Source organism: Ceratotherium simum, chromosome 11, assembly GCF_057802395.1.
Source record: "Ceratotherium simum simum isolate JZ-2026a chromosome 11, ASM5780239v1, whole genome shotgun sequence".
Taxonomy (NCBI): domain Eukaryota; kingdom Metazoa; phylum Chordata; class Mammalia; order Perissodactyla; family Rhinocerotidae; genus Ceratotherium; species Ceratotherium simum.
In genome coordinates this window covers 43,537,769-43,550,678 of record NC_141910.1, presented here as the reverse complement: position 1 = coordinate 43,550,678, position 12,910 = coordinate 43,537,769, and the positions used below count along the sequence as shown (strand labels likewise).

Below are 12,910 nucleotides of genomic sequence, written 5' to 3'. Positions count from 1 at the left end.
AGGACTGACTCAGAATGCAGATGAGGTGGATGTTTATAAAGCAAGCTCTTTATATTGTGTCTCTAGCACCATCTACTGGGAAACAGAGTGCCTTTATTAGAAGACTTAAGTTGAAAGCGTCAGAAACTCAGGAAGGAGAAAAGGGGAGGAAGGAAGAGCTCAGCAGTTTCTGCCTAAGAAACAGAGAATTAAGTATACTGCACTGAAGTTACTTAGGTAGAGATGTAATCACCAAAACAAAAACACAAACTTTCTAACTTATCAGAAATACACACACAAACACAGACCATATAGTAAAGGTTTTTTTTTAAAAAAAGCAACAACTAGAATTCATAAACACAGAAAGCATACCATAAAATATAATGACAGAACTAAGAACATTTAGAACATATATGTCATACTAATGCCATAAAAGACCCCATAAAAGACCCCTATTAAACAAAGTCTCTCAGATTGAATCACAAAGCAAAACCCAACAGAATGCTTTGTACAAACCAAGTGACTCAGAAAGTTTGAAAATATGAGAATTCAAAAGCAACAAGCAAATGAAAACCAATTAGCAGGAGGTCTCAATTTTTTTTTTTTTTTTTTTGCTGAGGAAGATTCACACTGAGCTAATATCTGTTGCCAATCTTCCTCTTTTTTTTTTGCTTGAGGAAGATTAGCTCTGAGCTAACATCTGTGCCAGTCTTCCTCTATGTTGTATGTGGGTTGCTGCCACAGCATGGCTGACAAGTGGTGTAGGTCCGTGCCAGGGATCCGAACCCGCGAACTCGGGTTACTGAAGCGGAGCACACCAAACTTAACCACTAGGCCATGGGGCCGGCCCCAGGAGGTCTCAATTTTAACATCAGTAAAGGCTGATTTCGGGACAGAACGTATAGAATTACAGAAAGGAAGACACTTTATAATGATAAAGGATGCAATTCATAATGGAGGTTCACAAAAAAAAATGACCATATCTAAGACCATAAAGAAAACCTCAGGCAGTTTCACAAAATATAAGTAATACAGCCAATATTGACTAAAAATGTTTTAACTCGCAGTAATTCTTGGATCCAAAAGGAAATCAAACCTCAAAACTAGGAATATCTAGAAAATAACTAAATAATATAATTATAGTCTATATAATGGGAATATATACATAATATATATTGGAATATATAATAAATGGAAATATTGTAATTACATATAATGGAAACTCCTACATATCATATAAATTATTGTTCAGAAGAAAATTTTAGCACTAAATACTTATATTAATCAAAAAAAGTGAAAATAAATGAATTAGGCATCTAATGCAAGATATCTGAAAAAGAATAACAAAATAAACCCAAGACAACAGAAGAAAAAGTAATAAAAATAAAAGCAGAAATTATGATTTTGAAAAGAGGAGCCAAGGTAGTATTAATAAATAAATCCAAGAGCTGCTTCATTGGAGGAAAAAAAAAAACCCAGTAAAATAGATAAAGCATTAGCTAACCTGTTAAATACACAAAATTAGAAATGAGCATAGGCAAATAACCACAGACAGATGAAATTGAAGGGATCATAAATTATTTCTTTCCTTGACTCTCTACAAATAAATATGAGAGTAATATAGATGAAATGGATAATTTTCTAGGAAAATAAAAATGTTTGCAATTGTGACCTCCAAAAAGAAATTTTAAATAGGTTATCATAGAAAAAATAGAGAAAAATATGAGCGCATATAGAGTTGTCTTATGAAATACCTAGGAATAAATTTAGCAACAACCTTCAAGATAAATTGAATGAAAAGGTCAAGGTGGAAACAGGCCACATATTTGTGTGTGGGGGGGGTGTGCATTCAGATCCTTGGCTATCCTTGTAATATTTCTGGAAGGGTGCATGAGAAACCAGTAGCAGTGGTTGCTGCTGTTAAAGGAAACTGATCTGTGGGGAACAAGGCTGAGAGAAATTCTTTTCACTATATAGTATTTCATACCTTTTATCTTTGTTACCTTTTAAATTCATTACATGTGCAAATATTACCTATTCAAAAATTCTTTTGTGTAAAAGTAGAACTAAGGCAAAGAAAATAGATGCTTTTAAAGGCTGTTGTCAAAAAGAATGTTACTTAATTTTTCCTGAAGCTGACTCTAGTAAATGAGAACGATTCTTTTGTGTGCTTCCCAAATTTTCGTGGTTTAACAGTAGACACAGGACTCTAGGATGAGATCGGCCAGGCCTCAGTGTCTCCTTCAAGTGCTCTGGGCCCCAGGCACTCTCGAAGCTCTGTCTGAACTCAGAGACCCCAGTCCTCACGTGCCAGAAAGACTGACTGCAATTCTGAACAAGCAGCTCTTGACTTGAAGAAAAGGATGACCTCTTTCACCCAAAGATAGGACATTCTTGTTTCCTCTCAGGTTTTAGGAACCCACAAAAGCAGAACCAGGGCCGGCCCCGTGGCTTAGCGGTTAAGTGGGCGTGCTCTGCTACTGGCAGCCCGGGTTCGGATCCTGGGCGCACACCGACGCACCGCTTCTCCGGCCACACTGTGGCCGCGTCCCACATACAGCAACTAGAAGGATGTGCAACTATGACGTACGACTATCTGCTGGGGCTTTGGGGAAAAAAAGGAGGAGGATTGGCAATAGATGTTAGCTCAGAGCCGGTCTTCCTCAGCAAAAAGAGGAGGACTAGCATGGATGTTAGCTCAGGGCTGATTTTCCTCGCCAAAAAAAAAAAAACTAAGTAAATTAAAAAAAAAAAAAGCAGAACCAAATGCTTTACATGGCTAAAAGTCAGTTCTCCTTTCACTTATTAAATTATTTTAATGGTAAAGTACAAGTTCCTGATTTTTCTTAGCCTCCTAAGATTTCAGCCCCACTTTGCATGCTGTTATTTCTCCCCTAAAAAGAGTAGAAACCAAGTTCCTAAAACATTTCCATCTGACCTCATGAAAAGAAAAAGCAATTCTCACCATAAAAGAGTATGTTAACTACCTAACGTTTGTATTTACCTTTAAAATATATGATATGGTTCTGGAACAATAACTTTTAAAGGGACTAAACTGTATCATCGTGTAAGGTTCTGAAAGAGTCCCTTTCCTTTTTTCCCCTCAAGAAAGAATAGCCAGAGTGTTCCCGCCTGCTGCAGGGGAACCTGGGAGTCTTTGTAGTGGGTGCAAGATCTCGGAACAGGGGACTCTTCACTCCTAGGTGGCCCATACGTTTAGGTGGGTCGAGGTGCTCCTCTGCTCTCATCTGTTCCTGGGGTTTTCCAACTAAGCTGCTCAGAGCCTGCACTGGCTTCATTCTGGCTTTTATATATGTGTATTTTATGCTGTATGTATATGTATTTTGTGGATGTGTGTGGAGGTGTGTGTGTGTATTGAGCTTCCTCCAAAGATTCCCTCTGAAATAAAGAATTCTGCAGGAAGGGGATGGAGGTTGAAAGTCAGTGATTTAGTCCAACTTCTTCATTGTACTGATGAAACACCCAGGCTCAGAGAAGTGATCTAACCTTCCTTAATCTCTTTCTTTCCTCATCTGAGGCCTTCTGCCCTACTACACGCACACACACACACACACACATTCACCCTATCACCTTGTGCTCAAGCTGTGTTTCCTCCACATTGAATATTCCTCAACCTTCCTCATCCATTCAACCTAATAGGATCTCACCTCAAGCCTCAGCTTAATCACTATAATTTCATCCATGAAATCTCCCCAGTATGCCACATCCAAGCCAACCCAGTCACACTCCTGTCTTCTTTCTTACAGCTATGCCTCTACTGGAGCATTCTTCACACTCTATGATTATGAGCTATTTATATGTCTGCTCCCTTCTCCAGACTTCCAGCAGCTTAAGAAGGCAGGTCCCATGTCTCATTCATCTATGTAGCGTCCCTGCCCATCAGAATACCTGGCATATAGTAGATGTTTAATTAAAGTGTTGATGGAGAAAAAGAGTGACTGAGAGAATGGCTCCTAGTCCATTGCTCTGGCTCTGACACAGTGCTATAAAGTAACAAGTTTGCTCTGTGGGCTTCCTTATGTTATCTGGCCTTTCTTAACTGAGCTAAATTCAAAATTTTTGTGTACCCTGTTTGAAATGGCTCGGCCTAGCATCTAGGGAAGAACAGACCTGAAAGTTAGGAAGAGAACGAAAGGTGACAAAGCAAAATGACACTATTTTCAGAAGAATGTAAAACCCATATTACAGCCTGTTGGCAAACATATGTAGAGGACTGTCTGTTGAGAAATTCTCTCTCTCTTGGATCTTCAGTTGAAATGACTCACAAAATAATCCGGATTCCTCTTTTTTCACCCTCAAAGCTCTGATTACTTGTTCAGTGGTTTTAGTAGAGCAGAGGATGTGGCAAACTATTACAGATTTTATCAACTCTAAGATGCCATCAATTGTAAACTCTACCCTTATTTTACATACCTTGAAGGAAAAAAACCTCTGCCAGTTAGACCATGACATGCTTTCAGAGATTTTAAAATACAAAAATGAGTGTCTTAAATTGATGAAATATGATATATATCAATATCATAGGTTGTTGTTTGATGATATCAAGTTATGTGGGTCTCAGTTTCCTCATCTGTTACATGAGTAGTTTGGACCAGATGAGCTCTGAGAACCTTTCTGGCCCCAACACCCTTGAGTTCTGCAACACCACGAAGGAATGTTCTTAACTGAGCATTGGTTGTGTGATGACCACCAAGACAGGGCTCCTGTCCAGTTTCCTCTGTGCTTTGCCCATTAAGAGTTGAGCGTCCCCACAGTGCAGTATCCTCCCTCACGACTGACCACCCACCCACATCATTGTGAAGAGGCTTCAGGATGATAAGAACAAATGTGCAGCTCTTAGAACTTGAGGAATCTGGCTTACACACAGGAAGGAGGCAGTGCTCGCCGACTACAACTTCTCCAGGAATCAATCACTCCTGGAGACACAAAGCTTTCATTCAAAGGATTGAATCTAAAATCGGCAAATAGTAGAGTGCCCATACATCCCAGTTTGCCCTGGACTGTCCCAGTTAACTCATTTGTCCCAGTGTTGTTATTAATAGTGCCCGCTACAGTTTAGAGTGTGTCTACAGGCTGATCAGGGAAGTGATTGGGGAAAGGTGGTTGCCAGTGTCTCTTTGGCTAATAATGACCCCAAATGGTTTGAGAATCACTAATCTCAGGGACATTTTTAGTGTCTGGTTAGCCACTGCCAGGTGCTAATGCTTGGTTATGAACCCTGGGATGTTTCAGCACTAAAGCAAGAAATGTCAACAAGGTGATTGACTCAATGGTTAGGACAACCATCACCCTTTGTCCAACTTAGCCCTTAATGGAAATTATGGGTTTCCTTGATTTTTGTAGTTTTTTCACACTTGAATGATTCTGAATGTTATAGCTACTGCATTTTGCAATCAGTACCATCTTACAATTAAGGAAATCCAATAATTCATTCTCCTTCTTAGGATCTGGGCTCCTATCTCCCTTCCAAATTGAAATGAAGGCTGAGAGGGTAGAACCAGTGGGTCTTTAGGATACTTATAGAAAGATTTGATTTGGGCATTTATCACCCTTTTTTCTGTCTCTTCCCACCAGGAGAAGTTGCTCCAGTGCAAGGAACTGCATTTGACCTGAGGAAGCCAGTGGAGCTTGGAAAACACCTGCAGAAGTTCCACATCAATGGCTTTGACCACAATTTCTGTCTGAAGGGATCTAAAGAAAAGCATTTTTGTGCCCGGTAGGTACTTTTCACTTACTGCCTCTGTAGGGAAGAAGAGATATCAATTCCTATTTGAGGAGCTTCTCCTCTGGCCATATGAATACCATTTACTGTGCCACAGGGATCAATACCACGTCCTATGTCTTCAAATCTCGTATCCCACAGGTGAACTCTGTAGAATTTCTCTCCCCTCTCGCACCATGCCATTATTCCTCTGTCCCTACGTGGCACTGCATCTCTCTTTGCTCCCTCTTTCCCCATCTCTGCCTGCTCTTTAAGACCTCCGTTGTTTTTAGAAACCCTAATTCCTCCTGACTGAAGTCACTCCTGCCTTCCTTGACCTTCCAGAGCCCTTTGTACTTCTCAGTTGGTGATTGATGCCCTGCCTACTTCCGTGGAAAGTCAGAGGCTGCGCTTCTCTCACAGCGCCCACCACCTCCAGGCTGTCTGACAGGCGTTCGTGTGCAGGCTCTCTCCTTCTCACTGAATTCCGAGTTCCTCATGCCATCTCATCCTTGTGTATCTCTACCTCTACCCTAACACCCAATATCATGCTTCGCACTAGCAAATAATCCATAAATGTTTGTAGAATGAACGGATTTTAAATAAAGCCGAGAAAATGATTCAAACTGTAATAGAAACAGAACTTCAAAAGCCTTCTCTCCCTCAGAGCCCCAGCACCACGGCCCCAGCTGTGATCCTCCAGCTGGAGCCCGCTTTTCTCCTCTGCCTATGATTCACATTTCTCTCCCTGGTGCCCCACCAGAGGGGACCCCCCTGCCTTGTCTCCACTATCAAATCCTAGCCCTCCTCTTCCCAAACAGCTTTCCCTAAACCTCTTGGTTGACTATACACTGTGGGGATGTTTTATCTCTTGGTAAGACTATAAGACCCAGGCCTTTCTTTATCTATATTCCTTTGACACCAAGTACAGGACCAGGTAGGTACTCTCACCTCTGTAGAGGCCCAGTTTAAAAAAAAAAAAAAAAGAAATGGTGAATGTAGCAGAAGCCCACAGCAGATCTGTTCTAGGAGGAGATCTGATTAAAGAGCAAAGCCTACTCTATCCCCAGAGACGGGGGCAGTTTTATTTAGAAAAGCATCTCTTCTCATTCAAAAGACATAATAGCTGGTTGTTTCACCAGGCCAAGCAGAGAGCTCCAACTTTTTTTTTTTTGTGAGGAAGATCAGCCCTGTGCTAGCATCCATGCCAATCCTCCTCTTTTTGCTGAGGAAGACTGGCCCTGGGCTAACATCTGTGCCTATCTTCCTCCACTTTATATGGGACACCGCCACAGCATGGCCTGACAAGTGGTGCGTCAGTGCGCGGCCGGGATCCAAACCCGGGCCACCAGCAGCAGAGCGCACGCACTTAACTGCTACGCCATGGGGCCGGCCCCGTGCTCCAACTCTTTATGAGAAAGAATCCTAGCCCGTCCACTCTGGGGTGAGTCTGGTTTGCTCTTCCCCAAGGAGGCCAAGATCAGAGTGAGAAGTTGCTATTGAGGATCCTCATTACCACCTGCTCATGCCTCACCTATGAGGCTGTGAGAATTTCCCATCATGCTCTTCCTTTGTCTCCTCCATATGTCTTGTCCATGCTCTGTGGCTGGGTCTGATTCTTGTCTCAAAGCTGCTTCCCAGCTTCCACCTGTCCCTGCCTGCTTTTCTGCCCTGGACTTACATGTGGTTTGGCTTTATCCCCAGGGTCCGTCATGCTGGAAGTGGGCGGGTACTGGAAGTATACACCACCCAGCCTGGGGTCCAGTTTTACACGGGCAACTTCCTGGATGGCACTCTGAAGGGCAAGAGTGGAGCAGTCTATCCCAAGCACTCCGGTTTCTGCCTCGAGACCCAAAACTGGCCTGATGCAGTCAATCAGGTAAAGCCACAAGCCGGCCTGTCAGAGTGGTGTTGTGTCCAAGGTCACATTGTATTCAGAGGTCACAACACTCAAGTCAGGTCTGTGTGATTCAAAAGTCTGTATGTGTTCTCTTCTCCAAGTCATGATACACCCAGGAAACACCCAAGTTACTAACATGGCATTTACATATAAAAATCTCATATTTTGTACCTTCAAAGCCTTTATTCAGTTTAATATTTCTCCTTATCAATACTTACTCATTTTCTGCAACCACACTTTTAAGATGATCCTCCATATCTTCTCTTCCTATTTGCTTCCTCATAACTTTCTTTTCTAGCTATTGCCTAGAGTAATCTCCTCACAGCGCCAGGCCCTCAGACGCTTGCAGCTTGCACCGGAATGTAAATCAACACACTGCTTCCTTCATCAAGAAAGTTTTGCTATGACAAACTGTGCTTAGTGATGCAGTGGATTTTCATTCTGGCTCAAGTTCTTTATCTCATTGCAAACCCAAAATAAACAGTTTTTTTACATTGGCAACTAGTTCACAGAGCTGATCTAAAGACCAGTCCAGAGCCACTGTGAATTGTTAAGGGGGCACCCCTGGGCTGACAAGGTGTAACCTGTATTGTTTTCCCCTTCACAGCCCCACTTCCCTTCTGTGCTGCTGAGGCCTGGTGAGGAGTATGACCACACCACTTGGTTTAAGTTTTCTGTGGCTTATGGAAGTGTAAAGAAATGACCTGCTCCAGGGCCAGGCTGGGAGGCTCTTCAGCAGCCTGTCTCCTGTCCAGAAATGAGATGAAGATTTAGAGGCTTTAAAAGTGATCCTATGAATTAAAATCGTACAAATGGTAGCTGTCATGATAATCAATCTGAATACTGACTTCCTTTTCCAGTGACTGGCTCCAGGCTGGATCTAATCACCAGCTCTGTTTTTATTCTCTGTGTAGTTAAGAGGACCCAGCCACCAATGTCATCATCTAAGCCCTGACCCTAGCCCAGAAGTGGTATCTGGGCCCCTGGGGTTGTGTTGGCTCCACCTCTCCACCTGCCTCTTTCTTTTCTACTTTTCACACTCCTTTCTTTGATCCCACTCTCATTCCTTTTCTTTTTCCTCCTCCTCTACCTCAAACCACTTTGCCCTTGTGTAACACTTTGGAGTTTTTAAAGGTCACATTACCCCATTCAACATGCTGGCAATGGACCTCTCTGCCTTGACAAGGCAGTAGATGATTGAGAAGTGAGGGAGCTGAGGCTTAGAGAGGGTAAATGACACACCTAAAGGCACACTGCTAGGAAAAATTTTAGCCAGGATTTGAGGTTAGGTCATGCGAATTCAAGTCCCCTTCTTTGCTTCCACTTCAGTCTGCCAGAGCATTCCTCGAGTCGCTGATGGGCAAAGGAGGGTCTCACCTTTACTCTGCTAGAGCCAGCCTTTCTTCCCAGATTGATTTTTATAAGAAGCATCGGTCGAAGTTTAACTGTCTCTGAGCCTTAGAGGTGGAGTGACTTAAAGCGCAAGATCAAAATATCCAGAAAGAATCTATAATTTTGATTCTCTGCCTTTGGGATTGGGATTTGAGAAAGCCCAACCAGCCAAAGCGTGGGAAGAAAGGAAGCCATTGGAAGCAGAAGCTGCGTTAGTGTGAGGAGAGGGCCTTACCTGAGGATTGCACATCCCACGCAGAGCAATGTTGTGTTATATAACTGAGGCTGGGGCTCCCTCCTTTCTTGAACAATTTCTTGAATCACTGGTGGTGGGTTTGGGTTGGTGGTTTTTAAAGTAATGTTTCTTATACTATTATATACTAGCAATCAGTTGAAATAAAACCAAAATCTGCACCTTCAGAAGACTCCCAGTTTCTTCACTGATCTTTAAATTTGTCAGGCATGGACCTCTGGGAAATGGACTAAGTATATAGTATGTTCTGGAATCTACTATCCTCTCCAGTACGAGCCCCAGCATCTTCCTAGAGGAAAGCTTTTGGCAGCCTATTGAGCTTCCCATACTTCCTCTTTCTTAGCAACAACAATAAACCAATGATCGTGTTTATTTTTTAATTCACTTCAGCATGGGTTTTCTGAGTACCTATTGTGTACACAGTTCTCTGCTGGGTCTTTTAAGGAATTCAGGAGGTAATGTCTAAAGATGTACTATGTTCCCTTGGGGATATCACAGCCTCTCTGGGGGAGACCAGACTAACAGTAACAATTCCATGATGTAGTATAGCACCGTGACGGAGCTGGGAGCCCTAAGCACTAACTTTACTCCTGGCATTTCCTCCGTGGACAAACAATCTAATCCCACTTGGCCTCAGTTTTCTCACCTATAGGGCAAAGGGATTAGACTTTCATTATCTGGAAGGTGAGTAAATGTCTGCAGCACTAGAACTAAAGCTGGCCGCTAGTCAAGTTCTCTTTCCTCAGGCCCTCCCTGTGGCTGTGGGGAAGGGCCTGAAAGGGTGGACAACACATGCTCAAGCCAGCCAGAGCACTGAGCAACAAACGCTGGAGGCTGGAGCTGCAGTCCTGTTCTCTTCCCTGCTAGGTTTGGAGCAGGTTGGGGAGGTCTCAACACATCACTGTTTAGAGGCCTGAATAATTTGTGCTTCCGTCACACTTCCTTCTTCTAAGACCCACTGGACAACTGAATTTCTTATCCTATTATCATCTTGCCAGGATTCTCCTCCTTAATGGCTCATTCTCATTTTATTACAATGATTGCCAGAAGTATGTTTGGATGGATTATTTCATCTGACCCTTACGACCTGTAATGAGGTGATGGAATCCTCATTAAAAACAAGAGGTCACTGGCTGGAGAAAGTAACAGTGCTAGAAAGTTCCAGATCTAGAACACAAGCCCTTCAATAAGAAGCCCAATGTACGTTCTCCTGGCAGCATACTGCAAAAAAAGTCCCCGGTTTTTCCTTTCAGAGAGGGAAAAATCTAAGATTCGTAACATACGGTGTTAGTAAAAGGATAATTTTTACTTAATCACCATTAGAAGCAATGTAGATTAATACAACTTTTTTGGAGAGAAATTTGGCAAAATCTATCAATATTGGCAAACTTGCAAAACTCATGACCTAGCAATTCCACTTCCAGAAATCTGTTTTATAGAAAGACTAGCACAAATATGTAAACACAAACATTCAGACGAGCATGTTCATTGCAATCTAATTGGTAATAATGAAAAATTAAAAACTACCTAATGCCATCAATACAGGAATGGATAAATGATAATCCATACAATGGAATACTATGTGCTCATTAAAAAATATGAGGTCTAATCATACATACAGCATCCTGCTTTTGTAAAACAAAACAAAAATTTATGTATATTAATAAAGTCTAGAAGGGCAAATCAAATTATTAACAATGGTATCCTCTGGGAAATAGAATTTGGAGGGGAAAGGAGGACTTCCACTTTTTACTTTATTGATATTGTTTGAATTGTCAAAGACAAGCATCTTCCTTTTGCAATTAAAAAAAATTTAAGTCAGCAAAATGGGGGTGACACTTTCATGTTTTTTAAAAAAATAATTTCAACCTTATAGAAAAGTTGCAAGAACAGTACAAAAAACTCCCATACACCCTTTACTCAGAGATTCCATTTAGATTTCACCACCTGTCTCAATTATGTCCTTCCTAGCAAAAGGATCCAATCCAGGAGCACATATTGTACTTTTCTTCAGTTTCCTTCAATCCGACACAATTCTTCAGTACTCTCTTGACCTTTACGACCTTAATACTTTTGAGGATTGCACTGAGATTTGTCTGGTGTTTCCTTGTCATCAGATTCATGTCACACATTTTTAGCAGGAATATCACTGAAATGATGCTGTGCTTGTCACACTGCAGCCCCTCAGGTGGTGCATATTCTCAGTGCGGCCTCTCACTGATGAAGTTAACTGTTCGCCTGAGTAGGGCGCTGTCTGCCAGGTTTCTCCACTCGAAAGTTATCAATGTGTACATTAGCCAAGGTGCCTCAGAGGTGAAATATTTTAAGACTGCAACCCATCTACCAGTTTAATTGCTCGATACAGGGTTGTAATAGTCTAGGTGGCAGAAATCAGTTAGGAAACCCTAGCAAAGAAAGAAAAACATTTTCTTATTCACAAGGAAACCTAACAACTACAAATTAGTTCTCAATTTATGGCTTCTAGGTTTGAGAATACATTTATCACCCAAGTACTTTGTTTTCCTCCATTCTAAAAAAAATTGTTTTTATAATAAGCCAAGTCTAAAGCAGCCCAAGTAAGGATATTCACCTTTAGGGAAGTTGAAAGAAGTTACTGGTATTTTAATTCATTGTGTTTATGAAAAACAATAAAAAGGCTAGGTTTGATTGTCAAGCCATAAATCTGATAAAAGTGAAATTTTAGAGAAATTGATCTTTTGTGGCAGCAACCAGTCTACCCCTTTTCATGAAACACCCACATAAAAGAAAACTTTGATTTGCCTGAGAAAAGAACTTCTGCATAGTTATGAAACATGTAGAGTGTGACGACATGTGAGCATAACTGATATTTTTTGATGAAATCACTGAAGGTGTCGGCAAGAAACAAAACTTTACAGTCTAATAACTGGATGCTTTCAGTTCATGTGAGATGGTAAAAGCAAACTTGGTATTCAATATGTCAGCAATAAGTCTCCAGGCTCTCAGGAGTCCATGCTTTCTTTACCATACACCCCTCTACATACAACCAGACTAATGCCATGTTATTCTGAGTTCTGATCCTTCAGAGGTGAGCATATCATTGACTTCAGTTCAATGATCCATGGATTCCTATGTTTGTTTCTAATTCAAAGGACATAAGTTCTTATTAGGTGTGGGATTTTCATTTTTCCAGTTCTCACTCACATTGCCTAACTAGACGTAACATTAAATAACTGCATAAACATTGCTGTAAAGACTAAACTAAGATGGCACGCTGTGGAGGTTGAACTGTTGTGACCGTTAGGTGACCAATGACAGTCCAGTCTCAGAAGACTAAAGGAAGTTAGTGTGAATGAATAAATGGACAGTTTGCAAAAAGTAGAACATAGGAAAATACAGAACTACCGGCAGAAGACAGGAGGGAAGCACCATTCCCCAGTTCCCACTGTCAGTCGTAACCATTTCAAACAATTGGATCACCAGCTTGCAATGGGCTACTTGGACAGTTTTGACAGCAGTGCAATCCTTTTTCCAACTGACGTATTTATCTTCTCCAAGTTCCAACTTCTCCTCTAAGTCAATTACTCAAATCATAACTAAACTCTCAGATGTTTTGGGGAGTACTTCCAGCTGTAGCCAAGTAAGGTCAGCAAATCCTCTCCTGAAAAAAGCAACTATAGGGGCC

The 12,910-nt window shown here is 41.6% G+C and overlaps 1 protein-coding gene across 2 annotated transcripts in view; it reads left to right on the top strand.

Moving 5' to 3' along the window:
* The window catches only part of GALM (galactose mutarotase), a 54,711-nt gene extending 45,085 nt beyond the window's left edge, over window positions 1-9,626 (top strand). Inside the window, exons 5-7 of one of the 2 annotated variants that reach the window (XM_014781039.2) lie at window positions 5,575-5,716; window positions 7,406-7,580; window positions 8,931-9,626. In XM_014781039.2, the coding sequence (XP_014636525.2) occupies window positions 5,575-5,716; window positions 7,406-7,580; window positions 8,931-9,056 (443 nt within the window). In that variant the 3' untranslated portion in view covers window positions 9,057-9,626. Of the gene's footprint in view, window positions 1-5,574; window positions 5,717-7,405; window positions 7,581-8,208 lie in introns of both variants that reach the window. The other variant, XM_087436867.1, reaches the window with a different exon arrangement.
* Window positions 9,627-12,910: the final 3,284 nt, after the last annotated feature.